The sequence below is a fragment of the Mus caroli genome, chromosome 5 (assembly GCF_900094665.2).
Source record: "Mus caroli chromosome 5, CAROLI_EIJ_v1.1, whole genome shotgun sequence".
NCBI lineage: Eukaryota > Metazoa > Chordata > Mammalia > Rodentia > Muridae > Mus > Mus caroli.
In genome coordinates this window covers 141859844-141880250 of record NC_034574.1, presented here as the reverse complement: position 1 = coordinate 141880250, position 20407 = coordinate 141859844, and the positions used below count along the sequence as shown (strand labels likewise).

The window sequence follows — 20407 nt, the reverse complement described above, 5'->3', positions numbered from 1 at the left end:
CATCCTTAACTTAGTTCACCTCTCTCCAACACTGCGTTAGATGGTAGGAGGTTTTCCAGCTATTATTGGGGGGGGGGGCGGGAAATTACCTTCTTATAAGTCACATCTTAGCTGGCCCTGTCCAGTGCTTTCACATCTGTGAAAGCAGGGTATGGACTGTCTCCAGCCGGAGAGGAGGTTACATCATTGGTACCCAAGGCCCCTGCCTGAGGAATAATGTGGGATTTGGCAAGAAATGGCAGGTGCTGGAGAGACCCAGGGTCTTGGGGAGCCTATGGTCTGTCTTGGGGAGAGGAGCTGTCAGGCACTGAACACACATCCCAGAGATGTTGGGGTCCCTCCCTGCAGCAGCAGTGGCTCAGTGTGGAGGCCTTGTCCTTGGGCAAGACTGCAGAGGAAGCCAGCTCATGTCCCCACACACTGGGTGGCCCGGGTGGGCGGCCATGATTACCTCTAGCTGCTCCTCCGTGGTTTTCCTTAGAGCTTCCTCAAAGCGCCGAGCTCTGTCACGCAGAGATTGGCTCTGAAAAGTTAGCGTGTCCACCTGGTCCTGCAAGTGACAACAAGAGATGTCCCTCCAGGGGCCACATGGATAGATGCAGTGGCAGCTGGGGGTGGGCAGGCTAGTTTTCATCAACCTGTCACGAGTTGGGAAGAGGGACGCTGTCAGATTGTCTGTGTGGTATTTTCTCCGTTAATGATTAACGTGGGTACGATCAGCCCACTGTGGGAGGAACCATCCCAAGGCAGGTGGTCCTAGGCTGTATAAGAAAAGTAGCTGAAGCCGGGCAGTGGTGGTGCATGCCTTTAATCCCAGCACTTGGGAGGCAGAGGCAGGCAGATTTCTGAGTTCGAGGCCAGCCTGGTCTACAGAGTGAGTTCCAGGACAGCCAAGGCTATACAGAGAAACTCTGTCTCAAAAAACAAGACAAAACAACAACAAAAACAAAGGTAGCTGAGTTAGCTTGTACAGCAGTTCTCCTCTGCTCTCTGCATCAGTTCCTATCTTCAGGTTCCTGCCTTGGCTTCCCTCAATGATGGGCTGTAACCTGTCAATCAAACAAACACTTTCCTTCCTAAATTCCTTCAGGTCAGTGTTTTATCACAGCAACAGAGAAGCAAACTAGGGCCCCAAGAGAGAAGGCCATCTACTCTTCACTGGATCCTCTCATCCCAGGCTCATGGCTGACCCTTCTGACCTCAGGGTTGGGCTATCCTATGAGGGGCACCACACATTTTTATCCAGCTTAATATTCTCCCCACTCAACCAGCAGCCCCGTCTTGGGGCAGCGGTCTTTGTGTGCTAAAGGAATGGCAGCATGTCTGTGGTACACAGGACTCCTTCCTGTTCAGCTTCACAGCGATTGTGGCTAAGGAGACACCTGACCCCAAACCAACCACAGTGATGATGTCATCACAGAACATGAAGTGTGCTTGCCAGCAAATTTGCACTCTCCATGACTAAAGAGCACCTCTTCATCTACAGATCACTTGCTGAGGAGTCCACGGTTACCCCAATGACTTCTTCATTTCGGCTGTATTAAAACACAGGGGCTCTCATGAACTCTTCTGGGAGAGATATGGCCTTAAGCCATGATTGGAAGGAGCTGGGACTCACAAACGAGGTGACACAACGTGCTCACACAGGAGCCAGCTCACCAGGCTACTTCCTTCCTTCATAGGAGAGAGCTTCCATTTCCACACTTTCTGTGTAGTCCTGGCTGTCCTGGAACTCACTCTGTAGACCAGGCTGGCCTCGAACTCAGAGATCTGTCTGCCTCTGCCTCCCAAGTGCTGGGATTAAAGGCGTGTGCCATCACTCCTGCTTGTCTTTTGCTTTTGAGAAACAAAAGTCCTCAACTTGCCATTAAATGCTAACACTGACACACAGGGACAACATAGCTGTCAGTGGGAGTTTGTGCTCACCAGAGCAAAGGAGTGGAAAGTGTCAGTTTGGAGTGGCTCTTCTGAACCAGCACTGGGCTATGTCCATCACCACTTCACTCACCTTCCAGAATGGGCTATAAAATACCTGGTGCTACCCGACTCCCACAGCAACAATCACAACCTGGGAAGAATTTAAACAATCCAACCAACATATTTCTGCCTTGTTCACTGTTCAGAACAGATCTGCAGAGATGTAAGGTCTCTCACAGCAGTCAAGTCAGGACGGAATCATTTTCAAACCCTCGATGGCTACTTTATGTCGTGCAAGAGATGTGACCCCTCTTGGGGCTCTCGGAGGTCAACAAACGACACACTAATAAAAAATGTCCCGCTGCCTGGAGCTGTTCATTGCAGCTGTTCCTCATGCTTGCCTCTTGCTACAAGCCAGATGTTAAATTCAGCCCCAGACCTCACTTTCCTTCATCTGCTCATGTCCCCATTTCACAGGTGAATAACTGAGGTTGGCAGAGCCTGCATTGCATCGTTACCCTAGATCTCAAAGCTAGCAAGAACTGGTAGGGTGGGGATTTGAACCTCTAACTGCCCAAACTAGTAATTTCCGGAGCTGCCTAGGGGCACTAGGAAGTTGGCTCTGGCGACTCTGCCCTCCACACACCAATGCCCAACTCAAAAAGTTCCTGCTGGGTGAGAGTTACAGCACACAGAACTGTATGGCCTTTGGCTGATGGAGCGGAGAGGACTCCGTGACATAAAAGACAAGCACCATGTGGTTGTGTTGCACCCCAGATTCTAAGTTTTCTGTAGCGTTCTCGCTGTGACCCTGGCTTCCTTTTGGGGTGGTCTCATTATAACATAGATGTCATCAAAAAAAGCAAGATTTCTGTTATAGTCATGGAAACAGTCATCCCAATTTCCAGACAAGGGTGATCATGACATTTAAAAACCCCTGTCTTCTCTAGGCAGAATCACTCCAGCTGGGGTCATGGCTAGGCTGTCATGTCTCTGTGGGTTCATTCCCAGGCGGCTCCCTCTAGCACTAGGGCTGCTTCTGGCTCTTTAAAGGCAACTGGCGAGTCTCAGAAGGCAGGAAGGAGATAATGTGCCTGGGAGATGCCACACTCCTTTAAGACCAGGAGGAAGCCAGGCAGCTTGGCTCACATCCAAGACCAACATCTTCCCCAGGTGAGAGGCAGAAAAGGTGATTTTTCATCCTACCCACCTCCAGGTAACCTAAGCCAGGGTGAGCCAGGCAGTGGTGGCGAATCCCTTTAATTCCAGCACTTGGGAGGCAGAGGCAGGTGGATCTCTGAGTTCAAGGCCAGCTTGGTCAACAGACTGAGTTCTAGGACAATCAAGGCTACACAGAAAAACCCTGTCCTAAGAAAACAAAACAAGCAAATTAAAAACCTCCAAGGGTAGTCTACCAATTCCAGCCTTCATAACCTCATTGTTTTCTAGAACGTTCTCCTCCCATCCCAACCCCTCTATCCAGGTACCTCTGACACAGCACATGGCCTACTAACTTAATGTTCTCTGATGCATTATTCATGAGGTGCAGTGACTTCTCAGAGCTATTACACTTTCCCCACAGCTCTGTGAAGAGAGAACCATGTCTTCTTTGTCTCCATGTTCCAGGACACGGCAGGGGTCAGGTAAATGTCTGCAAGTGAGCGTGATGCTGTGGCTGTCCTGACATCGGCTAAGGAAGTATGGGGACACTGACTGACCTGTAATGTCAGCCGCAGCTTTTCAAAGTTTTCTTCCAACTCCTTCTTCTCAAATTCATGGGTAGACATCAGTTCTGGGAAGAAAAAGACGATGTCAAATCGCTAAGTGGGCCTTTCTTTTTGAAAGGCAAAAAACAATGCTGTTTGGTCCAGAGATGGCCACGTGACTTCCGGTAATGATGGACGGCTACAGCAGACTCCAGGGTTCCTCTCCTCATGTGAAATTGACTGTGATGATTGGACTTGAAAAAGAATGAGGTGATCAGGAGACAGAGAAATAAGGGGGGAAAGAAAGGAAGGAGGGAGAGAATGTATTCTGCCCCATCTTGGCCCTGTGAGAACCTTTGCAGACAGCATCAGCCAAATGTCACACCTTTCCTAATGGTGAAACGGTTGCTTTCTTCTATTCCCAGGATTTGCCCTCCCTGCTTCAAAGCATCCACCCGGGGCCGAGGAAGGAACCTGCCAAGGTGGAATCGGAGAAGCCAACAATGCTTGATATTGAGTTCATGCTGTGAATATGGAATCAGTGCTGTGCCATCGAGGACATCCTGGTGACCTCTGGGACACACCCTGAGGACTAGGGAGCCCTAGGATTTGCTTGAATAAAGAGCTCTAAGACACTTGGCCAGAAGGAAAGGCCAACTGCTCTGCTACTCTGGGGTGTGTGTAGGGTTGGATCGCTCTGCTCCGTGAAAGGCCTCGTCCCAGCAATAACTGATAAGTTACAGATGAAGGTGATGTAGGTGTTAGGCAAATGTAGTCTGTTCCCCTCCAGATAAAAGAGTCTTATTAGCTGGATGAAGCTCATATCATCCTGCCTAGACCAGCGATTTGTTTTTGTGGTATGATTAGAAGGGTGGACTGTCTCCTTAATCAGCCTAGATCTCTTTCTTGGCATGTGAGAGCCCTGGAAAGCAACAATTACCACCTGGTTTGCCATGAGCTGTAATTAGGAAAATCTGTGTGGCTTCTATCAGCTCAAAACTTTAATGGTGACTAGGGTTGTCAAGAACCTAGTTCGCATAGCCAAAGTTTACACCTGTGAAAAAAAATAAAGTTTGGGTTGATTTCATTGATCTTATTTTTTTTATATTTATTTTGTGTATGAGAGTTTGCAATACATGTATGTATACGTACCATGTGCAAGCCTAGTGTCCAAGGAGGTCAAAAGAACTGGAGTTATAGATAGTTGTGAGCTATCCTGTGGGTGCTGGCCACTGAACCTGAGTCCTCTGCAAAATCAACAAGTGCTCTGGACCACTGAACCATCTCCTTCAGCCCCTGAGTTTATTGACTTTATATGAACTGGCCTTCTGGTCTACCTGCCTCTGTGTAGGATTGGTTTTAGTGGTTACTGAGATCATCGCCATATTATAATGAACGTTAAGGTCCTATTGTATAGACCACATTATCTCAGCATCATATATAATTCAAAGGCCTGGGATGTGGTATCTAAGCAATACTTCTTTGTAAGAATCTACCAGGCTTAATGTGTGGAAATACAGGGGGGAGGGCGAACACCATAATTTATGGATTCCATACTTCAAAGTCCCAAAGGCAACATATCTGTAGCTTGGGAATGGGCACTGCCAGAGGGTCCCAGCACCCGGAGGGACTGGGACATCAAACACCATTGCTTACTACACAATATTGGCTTCTCATAATGCATTTCTTCATTTCAAGCTCACGGAACTCCATCCTGTCTGCTCTCTAAAGTGATTATTCTCAATTCCTGCTGCCTACTAGGGTTTTGAAAAGCCCCGATGAGTGGAATAAACTAAGTTAGGTTTTTTAGAGTTTGGGATCTGCATGCCAACTGTCTAAAGACAATGGCAGGGTTTGGGGGCACTTTAAATTTGTAGCTGAGTGTAGGGACTCAGGTGCTGGACTGAGCCATTTCTCAAGATTCTTTTCTCTCTTGTCTCCACCTTGGGCTTATGGGAAAGATTCTTGAAAGAGGTGACAGCACGGGTATCAGATACTGTACAGTTAGTTTGTTGTTAAAAAGACTGCTTTTAAAACAATAAAAAATATCTGGGCCAGGTGGTGGTGGCAGGAACCTTTATTCCTAGCACCAGGGAGGAAGAGGGATCTCTGTGAGTTCGAGGCCAGCCTGGTCTATAGATCCAGTTCAAGGACAGCCAGGGCTACACAGAGAATCCCTGTCTCAAAACAACAACAACAACAACAACAACAACAACAACAAAAGAGTATGGAGACTTAAATTTGCTTCATGATTATTGTGGACAAGGAGTCAAACTCCAGAGATACTGCTACTGCCTACGAACATCACAAAGACACTTTATCTTATCAAAGGCAGGAAAAGGCCCAAGTTGTCTCTGCCTATAGAAGAATGGCCCCTGAGTCTGACTCCATCTTGAGTCATCCAAGGAGCTCTAAAACATCTCATGTCCTCACTGTATGCAGACTCAAGGCTGGTAAAAACTTTAAGGGGATTTTAAAATTGACTCAAGGTTCTGATAACTCCTTTGGAGGAGAGAAACAGAGGCCTGGATGCACAAAGTTGTAGACACGGGGCTGGGGTTAGAACCGCAGACCTGCTGCGTGCTAGGCACATCTCTCCAGCCCTGCCTGAAGCCTTACTTTCTATTTCTTCTTCTCATAGGAATGAACACAAAGGCCACAACAGAAAGGCAAAAGGACAGAAAAAAAGGAAGTGGGGCCCTATGCTCTGCTGCCAGAGGGGTTCAGCTTGCACACTTGTGCTTGCTGCACACAGGCCATCTCGTACCTTGGACTTTGTGATCATGGTCATCCTGAAGGATGGTGATGGCGACCGTGTGGTTATTTTCCATCTCCAGCAGGGCAGCCTCGTGGCTGGCAGTGATGTCTTCCACCTGAAGGAAAGGCATGGCCACTGGTTATCTGGAGAGCTGGGGTGGCTGTCAGGAATATTTACGTCACTTGGGAAATGTAGGTGCAGCTTAATGGGGAAAGTCAGTGGTCCCACCAGAGACAAGTCACTCTGCTGGGGTGACGGACATGCCTGGTCTGGTACCAAGGTAAAGTCAGCATTTGCAGGTGTCGTGGCAGTTCCTGAAATCAATCCCACAACCTGGCTCACTGCAGAAAGATACAAGTTCCACTTGCCTGGGCAGTGGTGGTGCATGCTTTTAATCCCAGAACTCCAGAGGCAGAGGCAGGCAGATCTCCAAGCTCAAGGCCAGCCTGGTCTATACAGTGAGTTCTAGGACAACCATGGCCACTGGGCCACTATACAGAGAAATCCTGCCTCAAACTGCTCTCCTTCAAAAAAAGATGTTCAATTCAGTAAGGCCTGTCCCAGCCACCTCTGTAGAGCCCTGGACCAGGACATGGCTCGCTCTTTTTTCACCCTGAGAGGCAGTAATGGGGCGGGAATAAGACTCCTACATACCTCTTCTTTCTCAAGGTTTCCCAGTGTCAGGGAGTGGGAGCTACGCTGCCCTAAACTCTCACAGTCTACCCCCACTCTACCCTCATAAGGCAGGCATTTCTATGTCCATTTTGCAGATACTGGAACCGAGGCTTAGGTTTAACACGTTTCACCCAACAGCTAGAAAGTGGCAGAGATAAGCAGGGGCCCCAGCTCTGTCTGACCCTAATGGTGCTGTTCTCTCAGATAAACACAGCGACAGCTTCCTCCTAAGGTACCGGCAGGGCAGCAGGTGCACCTCTTGGGCCCTCTCCTCAGTTCCCAGGTGAGGCCAGCAGGCTCACACATGTCCCCTGCACCAAGGTCCTAAGCCTAAGCCTGACTTCCAGATTGCCACCGGCTGGGACTCTCTCCTGACAGGCAATGTGGGGCTGCTCCTGTGAAGGGTCTTCTGCTCTCATCGGCGTGTAGTCTGCCCCAGATGTTTCTGTTGTCACTTTTGTGGGGAGCAGGTGTGGCAGCAGTCCCAAGAAGGCGCCAGGGACTGCTGCTAAGTCTTATGACTTGCACCTGACTTCCTCATATAAACCACAAACATCTTGAGAGCTGCGCAGGTGTACCAGGATACCGGTAAATCCATTTTGATGGAGATATGCCCCTGCTGCCCTGATTAGCTGAAGCTGCGTGCCTGGTGAGGTGGCGTGGCCTGCTGTGCGTGGATGAGAACTGAGAGTATTTAAGAGTGAGAGGCCCAGGGCTCGGGGGAGATATAAACAAGAAGAAACAGGACTGAATAAACTGCTGTTAGAAGGACTCGTGGGCGTGTCGTTCTTGCTGGTAGAGAGCGGACGCGACAACTTTGGTTTTCAGTGCTGGTGACTGATCCTTGCCAAGCCTTGCACATGCCGAGCAACCGCTCCATCAACGAGCTACACACTCAGCCTCATTTTCACATGTTCTGAATCCTTTACCCAAAGACTACTCCCTATGGTGTTCATTGTGTTTTTATTTGTTTGTTTGTCTATGTGTTTACTTAGGGTTTTTGAGACAGGGTTTCTCTGTATAGCCCCGGCTGTCCTGGAACTCATTCTGTAGACCAGGCTGGCCTTGAACTCAGAGATCCTTCTGCCTCTGCCTCCCAAGTGCTGGGATTAAAGGCATGCGCCATCACCGCCTGCCTGCAAGTGGCTCTTCTTGATCTATCATTACCTTCAATCTGTTTACTGTTCGCAAACATTATCTCTGTCCATTGTTTTTAGACTTCAGAGGTATGCCATACTGGAGTAATTGCTCAGACTACTCACTCCCCATGAAGGCCTCTCCTACACATGATACAAAGTTTATCCAAATTCTTTGTCATGAATCTCTTATACTGCCACCACAGTGTAGTATGGATACTATGCTTCTACATCTGCTACACACATGCCTTCACATCCGAAACTAGTTTTAACAAAAATGCTGGAAGAAACCTAGAACACAAAACCTGTTTTGTTCCATGCTGTCTTAGAAGTAATTCAATAATCCAGTGTATTTTACGACCAATAATTGTGTCAAAACCTGACATTTTAAAACCACAAATCCAGAAAAAAAAATTGTCTAGACCCCAAGGACTTTGGTGGCCCAGTTAAGGACACATAGCTTCTAACTGACGATACTTGGTCACCTTTGCAGAAACCTCATTTAGAGGAAGATGTGTTATCTTCAATAAAGGAAGCCTGCTTCCTAGGAGAGCAAGCACGTGCATGCACAGGCATGTGTGCAGAACCGAACATGGCCATGAGAGGGCAGTAGATTCCCCAAGAGCAGGCAGTTGTGAGCTGTTCCATGTGAAGAAGGCACTGAGAATGGAGGTATACAGGTCCTCTGGCAGAGTGGTTAAGCATCCTCTCTCAGCCCCACAATGTGTTTTTATGTAAAACTTGTACCACTCAGACTCTCCATTGCCGTGACCAAATGCCTGACAGAAACAATGTAGAGGAAGAAAGCGATGTACTGCAGAGTTTCAGAGGGTTTAGCCCGCAAGTACTTGGCCCATGTGCTTGGGCAGAATATCATGGCAGCAAGGGTTTGTGGAGAAGAAATTTCCTCACCTCATAGCTGACAGGAAGCAGAAAGGAAGAAGTCTTCAAAGATATGCGCTGTGGCCTATTTCCTCTAGCCAGACTCCAGCCACTGAAGTGTCTACCACTGCCTTTTCTTATTTATTTATATTATGTAGATAGTGTTTTGCCCGCATGCATGTCTGTGCACTGTATGCATGCAGTGCCTTTGCTGGCCAGAAGAGGGCGTCTGATCCCAGGAACTGGAGTTACAGATGGTTGTGAGCCACCATGAGAGTTCTGGGAACAAACAAGGTTCTCAGGACGAACAACCAGTGCTCTTAACCACCAAGCCATCTCCCCAGCCCCTTTTTGATTTTAGTTTTATTTGTATGTACATGTCTGTGTGCGGGTATAAGCAGAAGGAGGCATTGATGGCCTGGAGCTGGAATTACATGTGGTATAAGCTGCCTGGGTGCTGGGAGTGGAACGCAGGTCTCCTGCAAGAGCAGCCGGAGCTCTTAAGCCCCTCCCACCCCTTCTCAAAACCAGGGCACCAGCTCCAATCAAGTGTTTAACACAGGAGGAACTGGGAGACATTTCGAATCCCAACAGTAACAGCGAGGGGTTGATTCCCATTAGAAATAATCTCATTTTGTGGGAAACTTTACCTCTCATCTGCCCGCCACCGCTATCCTGATCCCTTCCCCTCCCCCTCCCTTCCGGTGCTAGGAACAAATCAGCTTTGTTTATGCTTGGCAAATACTCTACCACAGCAGTTCTCAACCTTCCTAATACATGCTGCGGGGACCCCCTGACCATAACATCATTGTGTTGTTACTTTATAAGGATAATTTTGCTACTACTATGAATCATAATGCAAATATCTGAAATACAGGATATCTGGCACGTAACCCCTGTGAAAGAATCCTTCAACTCCCAAAGGGTCATGACCCATGGGTTGAAAACTACTTCTCTACCACCAAGCAACCTTCCTAGACTCCCCCTCTCCCTCCCCTCCCCCTCTCTCCCTCTCCCTCTCCCTCTCCCTCTCCCTCTCCCCCTCTGTCTTGAACTGTCATCTTTTAAAACAGGAAAAAATCACTGGACAGAGCCAACAAGGAGCCCACAGCAATGTCTGTGACAGCATGGCTTTGGAACCACCGTGTCTCTCAGTTGCCTGGGCATTCTTGCTTAAAGTGAACGGAGCCTCAAATCACTCATGGCTCAGTGCTAAGAATCCACTCTGAGGAGAGCTGACCAGAACAACATTGAACCCCCCAGTTCCTAGTCATATGAGGGTCTGGTGGAATTTCTGTTAAAAACCTTTCCATCTGTAGGAAAAATAAATGTTTAAACGGAAGGGGTTGGAGAGATGGCTCAGTTCCTAAGAGCATTTCCTGCTCTTGCAGAAGCCTTTGGTTCACTGTCTAGTACCCACACCAGGCAGCTCACAATTGCCTATAATTCCAATTCTAGGGGATCAGGCGCCCTCCTCTGGTCTCTGCCGGTATCAGCATGCACAACAGTGCATAAATACATGTAGGCACACACATATACACGTCAAAAAATTAAATCTTTAAAGAAGAAAAAAAAACACCTTTCTTTTCTGCTCCACTAAAAATGTCAGTTAAACCCCCAATACTGTCTGTAAAAGCAAGAGCTGTGTTGTTGTCTAGGGGCATGGTATTTATACAGCCCAGTGTAAGTGAAATATCTTTCACTGGTCCTTGGTAGGATTTCGTCTCTCATGCAAATTTCTATGGGGGAGTCTCAGAAAAGAGAGATAGACAGACTAAATGCCAAAAGAATCCATGTGTCCCCAGTGGTAAATGCAGCCTAATTGGCAATAGAACATTATGTCTGCAGCTGAGGCATGTGCCTTGGCGTGCTGGATGGCAGGCCTTTGATTTAGTGTTGAGGGACTACTGTGGTCAATACGATAAGGCTGATATAAGGGCATGTCATGTCCCTCTCAGCCTCTGGGAGGTGCTTTCATGAATGAAATATTGACCTCCAGACTTCAACGAGCCATGTGGAGTTAACGGTATGACCATTATGTTTAGAGTGAAGTCAATGGGAGCCTGTGAGCTACAGTTTGGACAAACCCTTGATCTTTAGTAATTTAGGTTTCATGTCTCTTGGTGACTTTAAAGAATGCCCCCTCAGGTAGGAAAGGGTGCTGTCTACTCAAGAGCATCCTCTCTCTTGCCAGTGAGGAATCTCTTTGGCTTCTCTTCTTATGGTACCAGGCTCCTCAGGGTAGGGACTCACAGAGACAAAGTAGGACTGCTCAGTCTGAGGAGAGGTCAAAATCCTCTGAAGATATTTGCTTGCGTTCACACCAGTTTCCCCATAGGAACCAGAAGATGATCTAATGCATTGTAGATGACAAAATCTGAGGAAAGGTCTTCCTCCATTGCCAGCCTGTGGCAGGCATGGTGGTTTGAAGAAGAAACGTCCCCATAGGCTCACATAGTTGACCGCTTAGCCCTGGGTTGGCGGAAGTGTTTGTGGAGGATTAGGAGGTGGAGCCTTGCTGGAGGAAGTACGTCATTGGGGGGGGTGGGCTTTGAGCGTCTGTAGCTTTGCCTCGCTTCCAACTCACTCTCCGTTTCTTGTGTACAGCTAAGGATGTGAGCTCTCAGCTTCCAACACCTTCCATCTTGCCTATTTGCTATGCGCCTCTCTTGCCATGATAAGACTATTCTCTCTGGCACCATAAGCCAATATAAATTTTGTCTTCCCTAAGCTGCTTCCCATAGCAACAGAAAAATAACCAATTATACAAGGTCCTACTGCCTGAAGATCTTTCTCGTTTGGCTAGAACCTTGGGTTCAGCCCGCTTAGACCACAGCATCCTCCCTTCTGCCTGCCCCACAGAGGTAGGATTCTGGGCTCTCCCATGGAGGAGGCTGTCAGTTTGCCCATCAAACAGCCCCACTTGTTTGGAGAAACAGCTGTTCCCTGAAGCAGGATTCTGTGCTGCTGGAGTCGGCTTGCTACTCATCAGGGCTGGGTGCAGAGGCCCCACGGGTGCAAAGCTGTCTCTCAGATGAGCAAAGATGGAGTTATAGGCTTTTCACTTAGCCACCTGCCAGATGCCATTAACGGGGGCTTTGGCAATTCACTTAGAGAAGATGTAGTTTGAATGGGGCATCACGTGCTCTTTATTTCCTCATTAAACTCAAACCAGATTAACCCCCACTTGCCCCCATCCCAGACACAGATCCTCATTAGAGGAGCCAGAGGGAGCCAGCCTGGGCTTAAACCCTCCAGAACGCTCCTGCTAGCTTCTTTTTCTAACTGCCAGGAGCCCCCCCCCCCTGCCCCGCGCCTTGTCTCCCTGCCTGTTTCCTAGATGCTAGCCCAAGGCAAGCAGCAGGCTGTATTAGAGCTTCCAAGTTGACTCCGCCTCATTCCCAGTGTGGCCTTCCCTTCAGCTTGAGGGGTGGGTATCCAGGAGGACCCCATTTCCCCTGCATCATCTCTGCTCGGCACAGGGACTCCAGTATCAGACAGTGAGGTCCCGGGCCTCATGCTGTTTGTGCAGACTATCTTCTGCAGGGAGGATGGGGCTGGCTGGTGGGCAGGTTAAGAGATGTAGCACAAGGTGATAGGCTGAGTGGTCTTGCCTATTCAAACTCCTCGTGGAGGGTTGCGCCTGCCACCCACCTGGCAAGGCTGAGTTTTTAAAGAAAATGGAGAAAGACGGTTTGGTGGGTCATAGCAATGCACTCCTCAAGGAAAACAAGGGACTTCTGCTCATGCCTCATACAACGGAATTCTAGTGGCTTACTTAACCCCAGGACTCTTTTTTCTTACCTGTAAAATGGGGATAGGAATGGCCATCTGGAAGGGTAATGGAGTCAGGATACATCAAACATTGAAAGCAGTGGCTGGTGCAGAGCTAGGGCCACATACATGTTTGCATAGCTCCTCTGCCCATAAAGAATACACGGTGAACAGATGACCAATAGAGGCAAATGTAAAACTGCAATCTTAGGCAAGTTCTCATTGAACTTGCTGGCCCCGGATGTATGAGAGGGCACCATAGTGTATGCAGGGACAGCATTCCAGGGTGCAGAGAAAGCAAGAATGAGGCTGGCGAGTGAGCTTCACCCCAAGCCTCAAATGGCCCAGGCTCTTCTCACCTGCTCCTGGTGCTGGCAGCGCATGCGCAGCAGCTGGTCCTGATGCTCCGCCTGCAGACGCGCGCTCTCGGCCTGGAATTGCTGCTGCAGCCGCTCCTGCAGCTCCTGCACCTCTGCCTGCTGCTGCCAGCCCAACCTCCTCAGCTCCTCCTCGAACCGCCGCTCCAGCGTCTCCTTCTCCTTCTGTAGCTTCTCACACTTGGCTGTGTTGAAGGCTGCAGCGAACACAGAGAGGCTTTCTTTAGCGCCGTGGGGCGCAGACGCCTTGAGGCGCAGACGTCTTGATCACCCACCATGGAACATAACTCAGTGGTAGAGGGCTTGGCTTGGCACGCCTGAGCCTCTCCCAACACCAAACTCCGATTAAAGAAGTAAACAGATAAATAAGCCATAGGTAGGGGATCTCTGTAAGTTTTAGGCCAGCCTTATCTACATAGTAAGTTCCACGCAATCCAGGGCGATACAGTGAGGCCGTGACTCAAGAACAAATAAATAGAGAAATAAATAAAGCACAAACATCTTGAAACCTAGTTAGTACACTATATTGTCATAAAAGACTTTCTTCCCCCGAACCATTTGAGGATCAAGTGCTCATTGGCGTCCCACTGTGTCTCAATTCCCTAGTGTGTATGAAGCTGCTTACCCACAAGGCTAGCTCACTCAGGATATCCGAGACACAACGGTGCCACCCAGTGCTCAAAGCTGTGGAAACTGCCTCAGTCAAGGCTGAACGTTTTCCTACTGATAACAGCTTATATTCCCTTACTGCTGACATTTGTTTCCAAGACTTGCTGGTACAAACACTACATACATACATACATACATACATACATACATACATACAAATAAAACACGCATGTTCACTCACGTGCTGGGTCACTTTTCATTAAAATGAGCTCCTGGGAGCAGAACTTCCATGGCTTTTAAGACTATGGGTGTCTGTCACCCAGTGGTTGATGCTTTCTTTAAATATCATAGTGATTAATAAACCTGTGGCCACCAGGAGGTGGTATGGTGCTTGAAAATGTCCTGAAAGGGGGGTGAGGGGTGGCGGGGGGAGGGGAAGCACACTGCTTGGTATGGAATTACCTTCTTCTAGAATTCTTTTTGATGAAAATGTTGAGGTAAAAATAAAAGGAGTGGCTGAGAGGGAAGTCTGAGATGTTCACAGGGGGAGAATAAGCCACCAGCAGCCTCTCCTGTGACATTCGCTGACACACGGGGTAGCAGTTCTGGGGCACTGTGGCTGATGGAAGCTGGCTCCGAGAAAACAGGAGTTGGCACTTGTATTCTTGCCTCACCTAGATACAGACTGCTGCTTCCAACAGCACTACTATGTGTCCAGTAGGTAGCCCTACTATGTGCAGAGTAGGCAGCAAAGAGCAGGAAGCGTAACTAACTATTCCAAGGTGAAGACAAGGTCCTCTCTACGGCAGAGCCGGGAGCACAGACAACCTCCATTACAATGTCTCCGAGGTGAGACTAGGCTTCGGAGACACCAGCTTTTCTGACTCCTCCGAGCTTGATATCAGCCAAAGAAGGACATCGGGTGCATCGCACGCTCAGACCGTGTTCTGGCTTGAGTCAGAAATATCTCCCACAAGCTTGGGTTTGGCATAGTATTCTCGGTCTAGTTATGCTATTCTGGGAGGCTGTAGAGTCTTTAGGAGGTGGCAGAAGCTGGTCACCAGGTGTCACTGAAAGCTATATCTGACCTCCTCTTCCTGTCTTGGAACCATGTGACTCTCATAATAAGCTGGGTCCTCCCAGAGCATTGGATTATATTCACTGTAGAAGAAGACATTTTTGCTTTATTTATTCATTTCCATTTTACAAATTTCATGGGTATAGGTGGTTTTCCTGCATGCATGTCTGTGTTCCACTTGAGTGCCGGGGTCTTGCAAAAGCCAGAAGGGGCATCCAGTCCCCTAGAGCTAGGGTTACAGATGGTTGTGAGCTGTCATGTGGGTGCTGGGAACTGACCCTAGGTCCTCTGCAAGAGCAGTCAGTGCTCTTAACTGCCAAGCCATCTTTCTAGCCCTAGCCTGGGTGTGCCATTTTGTTAGAATTTCCTTACAGAACATACCCCCAAGAAGAGAAAACTTCAATCACAGAGAAACATGTTATCCACTTAGGGGACCTGAATCTCAGAGATGTGGGATGGAAAAGTAACAAGCCAATTGTTCTTGTATTTCAGAGGAAGAGGGATAAAGAGATATACGGAACAGCAGACATAAAAATAAAAATCGCAACTCATTTAAAGTCTCTCGGTAGTCATAAATGCTTTATGTCGCTAATATATTCTTTAAGAGGAACAAGGGTGTGTGTGACTGGATGGTGGCTGGTCCTGTGAGAGACAGTAACTGCAGTGTGGGACAGGGGGTTACAGATATGATTTATGGGCAAAGGGGGAAGAAGAAAAGGGATTCAAGGTGGTTTTAGGCTTCTGAAAAGAGAAACTATGCTGTCCAGATGAGAACGGGTAACACAACACGCATACTCAGAAAAGGGCTTCTACAGATGTCTGTCTCTGCATGGCGCCTGCTTCTTCACCCTGCCCATAATCTGGGTGCCCGGTCTTTCAGAGGCATCTTGATGACATCAGTGTACATAACTGACTATCCTGGACTTTCTGTGCCCAGCCTCTGGAAAGGGCAGCTCTGTGTGGCCGAAGCGCTCAGTTATTTAACCATGAACATTTGTTCTGTAAGCGACCCAGGTCATATCCATCACCATAGTAATAAGTGTGCTTTCTAGTGAGAGCTTTCACTGAAGGACTGAAAACTTTAAACTTTAGTGAACATTCACTTCAGGGCCCCTGTCACCAGGTAGAGTATACCTACTGAGTTTTAGAAAATAACCTTCCAGCCTGGCGTGGTGGCACACACCTTTAATCCCAGCACTCAGGAGGCAGAGGCAGGCGAATTTCTGAGTTCAAGGATAGCCTGGTCTACAGAGTGAGTTCCAGGACAGCCAGGGCTATACAGAGAAACCTGTCTCAAAAAACCAAAAAAAAAAAAGAAGGAAAGAAAGAAAGAAAGAGAGAAAGAGAGAGAGAGAAAGACAGAAAGAAAGAAAGAAAGAAAGAAAGAAAGAAAGAAAGAAAGAAAGAAAGAAAGAAAGAAAGAAAGAAAGAGAGAGAGAAAGAAAATAACCTTCCTAGATCTGGTCTGTGCAGTTTGAATACACTTGGTCCAGGGATGGCGCTGTTGGGAGGTGTGGCCCTGTTGGAATAGGTGTGTCGCTGTGGACGTGGGCTGTAATACCCTCTCCCTAGCTACCTGGAAGTCAGTATTCTGCTAGCAGCCTTCAGATGAAGATGTAGAACTCTCAGCTCCTCCTGCGCCATACCTGCCTGGATGCTGCTGTGTTCTTACCTTGATGATAATGGACTGACTCTCTGAACCTGTAAGCCAGCCCCAATTAAATATTGTCCTTTATAAGAGTTGCCTTGGTCATGGTGTCTGTTCACAGCAATCAAACCCTAACTAAGACAGAAGTTAACTAAGACAGTCATTTCCAGTGCTTCACAGTTTACAGAGCACCCGTTCCACAATATGTCACCACCAATTTAGTCTTCTACCCCATGGCTCCGGTGGCAGCCCCACTGCCAATTTACAATAGGTGGGTGCAGAGGCCAAGCAGTTGCTAGAGAGTAAATTACTGTTCATTGAAGGTAACAGGCTCCCAGCCTTGCCTCTTTTCCCAGGCTGTTCAGTTCAATGCATGCCACGGGGCTTGAGAGACTCCTCTCTGGTGTGTGTGTGTTTACTGTCTTTAGTTTTGCATGGAATGAAGGATTTGCATTTTTAAATCATCAAAGCCTAATTTTACCTGAGAGGCACAAACTTCCCCATCAACTGTGCTCAATGTCCGGATCTCTTCAAACATGCCAGAGAACAAAGCAGCCCACACAGAACTCTTCCCACCAACTACAGTTAGACACATCCACGGAAGAAACAAGGTATCCAGATATCCAGGCAGTTAACAGCAGCTCTGTAACACTCTGTTACATATGTAGCATATGTAACAGAGTGTACATGTGTGCATGCACTATGTTGTGTGTGGGTGTTGTGTGTGGGTGTTTATGTCTGCCATTGATTCTTATCATATATATGTGTGTGTGTGTCTGTGTAAGTGTGTGTGTGTGAGATTTAATATATATTGTCGATTTTCAGAGATTTTTTTTTTTTTTTGGTTTTTCAAGACAGGGTTTCTCTGTATAGCCCTGGCTGTTCTAGAACTCACTTTGTAGACCAGGCTGGCCTCAAACTCAGAAATCCACCTGCCTCTGCCTCCCAAGTGCTGGGATTAAAGGCATGCGCCACCACTGCCCTGTGAGATTTATTTTTACTTCTAATTATGGTTGTGTGTGTCTGTGTGAGTCAGGCATGTGAGTGTGGCTGATCCCTTGCAACTGAAGCTAGTTGTGAGACACCATATGGGTACTGGGCCCCCTGCAAGAACAGTGCACGTCCTTCACAGCTGAGCCATCTCTCCAGCCCTGAGTTGTGTATGATTTTTATAACCAATAGTCTGACCAATACTAACATTATTCATCCTAACAGAAATGTCCGTTCAATACCCTGGGCTGCCAGGATTCCTCGCTTCGGGCACTGAATTTAAACAAAAGCAGGATGCTACTTCCTGCAGAGTGCGGGGCAAGCTGCTGGAGAAGTCAGGCTTTTCTCCCTGGGTAGCAAGCCTGGGGCAAAGGTATTTCCGAGCTCAGAGTCTGCTCAGTCAGGAGCACTCTTCTCTGCAGATGGTGACTGTTCTGGCTGGGGCATTCACACCAGCGCTGCAAGACTAAAGGAAATAGCCCCCTACTGCTTTCATTACTGGGGGGGGGGTTCTCTGGGAAACCCACCTTCCTGCCAACATGCAGATGGCTCTAACTTCTGTCACCGCGACTGTGACTGAGTGGACACTGAGAAGCTTCAACTGTCAAATGAAGGTGACATCTCGTGGGGATGGGGCCAGGATTTAGGCCTGTGCTGATTTTTGGTTTTGTTGCTTTGTTCTGACAACTTGTCACAAAGTTGGAGTCATCTGGGAAGTGGGAATCTCAGCTGATTAACTACCTCCATCAAATTGGCATATGGGAAATCTTTGAGGCATTTTCTTGAATTGTAATTGATGCGGGAGGCGCCGGTCCACTGTGGGAGGCGCCATCCCTACAAAGGTGGGCCTGGGTTTATAAAAGAGCAAACTGAGCAAGCCATGGGGAACAAGCCAGTGAGGACCATTCGGATCCTCCCTCTTGGTTCCTGCTTGAGCTCCTGCCTTGACTGGATCAGGAAGTATAAGCCACATCAACCCTCTCCTCCCCCAAGTTGTTTTTGGCCAGTCTTTAATCACATCAATAGAAAAGTAACTAGGCTGAATGGACTCTGGTCCCTGACACCCAGTACGGCATCTGGCTGGATCAGAGCCACCCTTCACTGGGGTCATTGCTGGTCAAGTACAAGGAGCAGCTGGAGAGCTTTTGAATGTGAGGCTTGGAAGAAGGGTAACCCAAGGAGAAAAGCAAAACCCCATGGAGTCCTGGTGATGAATCCCCTTTTTATGACCCGAACATCTCTACGGAAGATGGCTAGAATGTGTTAAACATAAAGATGTAACAGGGTTTTATAAATATCAGAAAGGATGTGGCTGCCATGTGGAATAAATCAGTGTCTAAAAAATAGTATAGTGGTGTGCGTGTGTGTATGTGTGTGTGTGTGTGTGTGAGAGAGAGAGAGAGAGAGAGAGAGAGAGAGAGAGAGAGAGAGAGAGAGAGTATCTGCAGTGTATTCTCCATGGCAACCACGTCTCTGGTGCATATAAAGGGAATTGGTAGGCTCAATATAACTGTGCATGGGTAAGCACCTGTTTGGGAGAGAAACCAAAATGACTTTGGAAAATGACATTTCCTAGAATAAAATTTAATCAGAGTGGCTGAGGTCATTGATTGGAATTTTTTCCCCATCTTGTTTTCCTGTAAGAGGGGCGGGATTCCCAGACCTTGTCACTCTGGGAGGTGCAGCCTTGCAAGGAGATTAGTCTTTCTGAAGCTCTATCAATAAGCTCAAGTTGCTGATGGCAGACAAGACCTTTAGGAGCAAAACACACTCCCCACCCCGCCCTCTGATTACCTATGGAGCGGTTCGTATATTTTGGGTGTCTTCCCACAGTTTGTGGGGCAGATTGAATGGGAAGATCCATCTCTGCTGACCAGAGAATTCCGCGACACGAATTTTTATGCATTCTGTTTTTATTTTGACTCCCTTGACCAATGTGCTCTCTAGAAGTATGCTGTTCAGGGGGTTGGCAAGATGGCAGCACCCACGCTGGGTAGCTTACAATTGCCTGTAACTCCAGGTCCTTGGGAAACTGGCTAGGATGCCTTTAGCATCTGTGGGCATCTGCACTCCTGCACACATACCCACACTCAGACTCACATCTTGGGATTCTTCATCTGAGTGCAGGTCCTTCCTTAGGCTCCAGTGGGGAATACCCAACTAGGTCCCTCCCACTGCCCCAAACACTCCTCCACCTAGTCCAGATTCAAATCAAAACCAACTTCTTCAGGGTGCGGACTGACTGTCAACTTTCAATGCCCACAGTACACATCTGGGTTAAAAACCTACCCAGGACTTGCTCTCCAATATCCTGTTCCTGCTGCCCAGAGAGACACTGCAGGTGATTCCGACAGGCATTCGAGCAGAGGACCGTGCATAAGTGCTGATTCTGACCGCGTGTCAGACACCCCTGCTGCATTTATTCAAACCAAGCCTGAGGATGGCAGATGGGGACTTACTAACAGCTAGTGGTAGAATGTGGGACAGGGATTTCAGGAGTGACTGGGGATGGCAAATCCTACCCTAGAATCTGTAACATTTGAGCTACTCCTACTTTTGGCAACGTCAGCAGTTTTAGGAATGTCACCTCCCCAGACCCCTCTTTCTTTCTGGTCTCCATCTCCTGTGATCTCCATAGGGCCCAACGGATAAGTAGTATTATAGGCCCTGGACTCTTCAGGAGTCATGTCTGTAGGCTTGGCTTTCTTCTTTAAGAGGGAGCAAGTGCAAACCATAGCTCTAGAATTTATGGGCTGTCAAGGGATCCCCTCTTTCCCCTCTGCCTTTCTTCTGTGACAAAAGCCATCTCTACAGTGGAGTGAGAATTTGCTCAGGGAATAGAGCGTCCACTGAGACG

At 48.1% G+C, this 20407-nt stretch overlaps 1 protein-coding gene across 4 annotated transcripts in view; it reads right to left on the bottom strand.

Moving 5' to 3' along the window:
* The window catches only part of Mtus2 (microtubule associated scaffold protein 2), a 346971-nt gene that overhangs the window by 7506 nt on the left and 319058 nt on the right, over window positions 1-20407 (bottom strand). For 3 of the 4 annotated variants that reach the window (XM_029477860.1, XM_029477861.1, XM_029477862.1), the window contains 4 exons: window positions 13208-13422; window positions 6391-6496; window positions 3636-3709; window positions 452-550 (listed from right to left, as the gene is read on the bottom strand). In XM_029477860.1, the coding sequence (XP_029333720.1) occupies window positions 452-550; window positions 3636-3709; window positions 6391-6496; window positions 13208-13422 (494 nt within the window). The remainder of the gene's footprint in view (window positions 1-451; window positions 551-3635; window positions 3710-6390; window positions 6497-13207; window positions 13423-20407) is intronic. The other variant, XM_029477863.1, reaches the window with a different exon arrangement.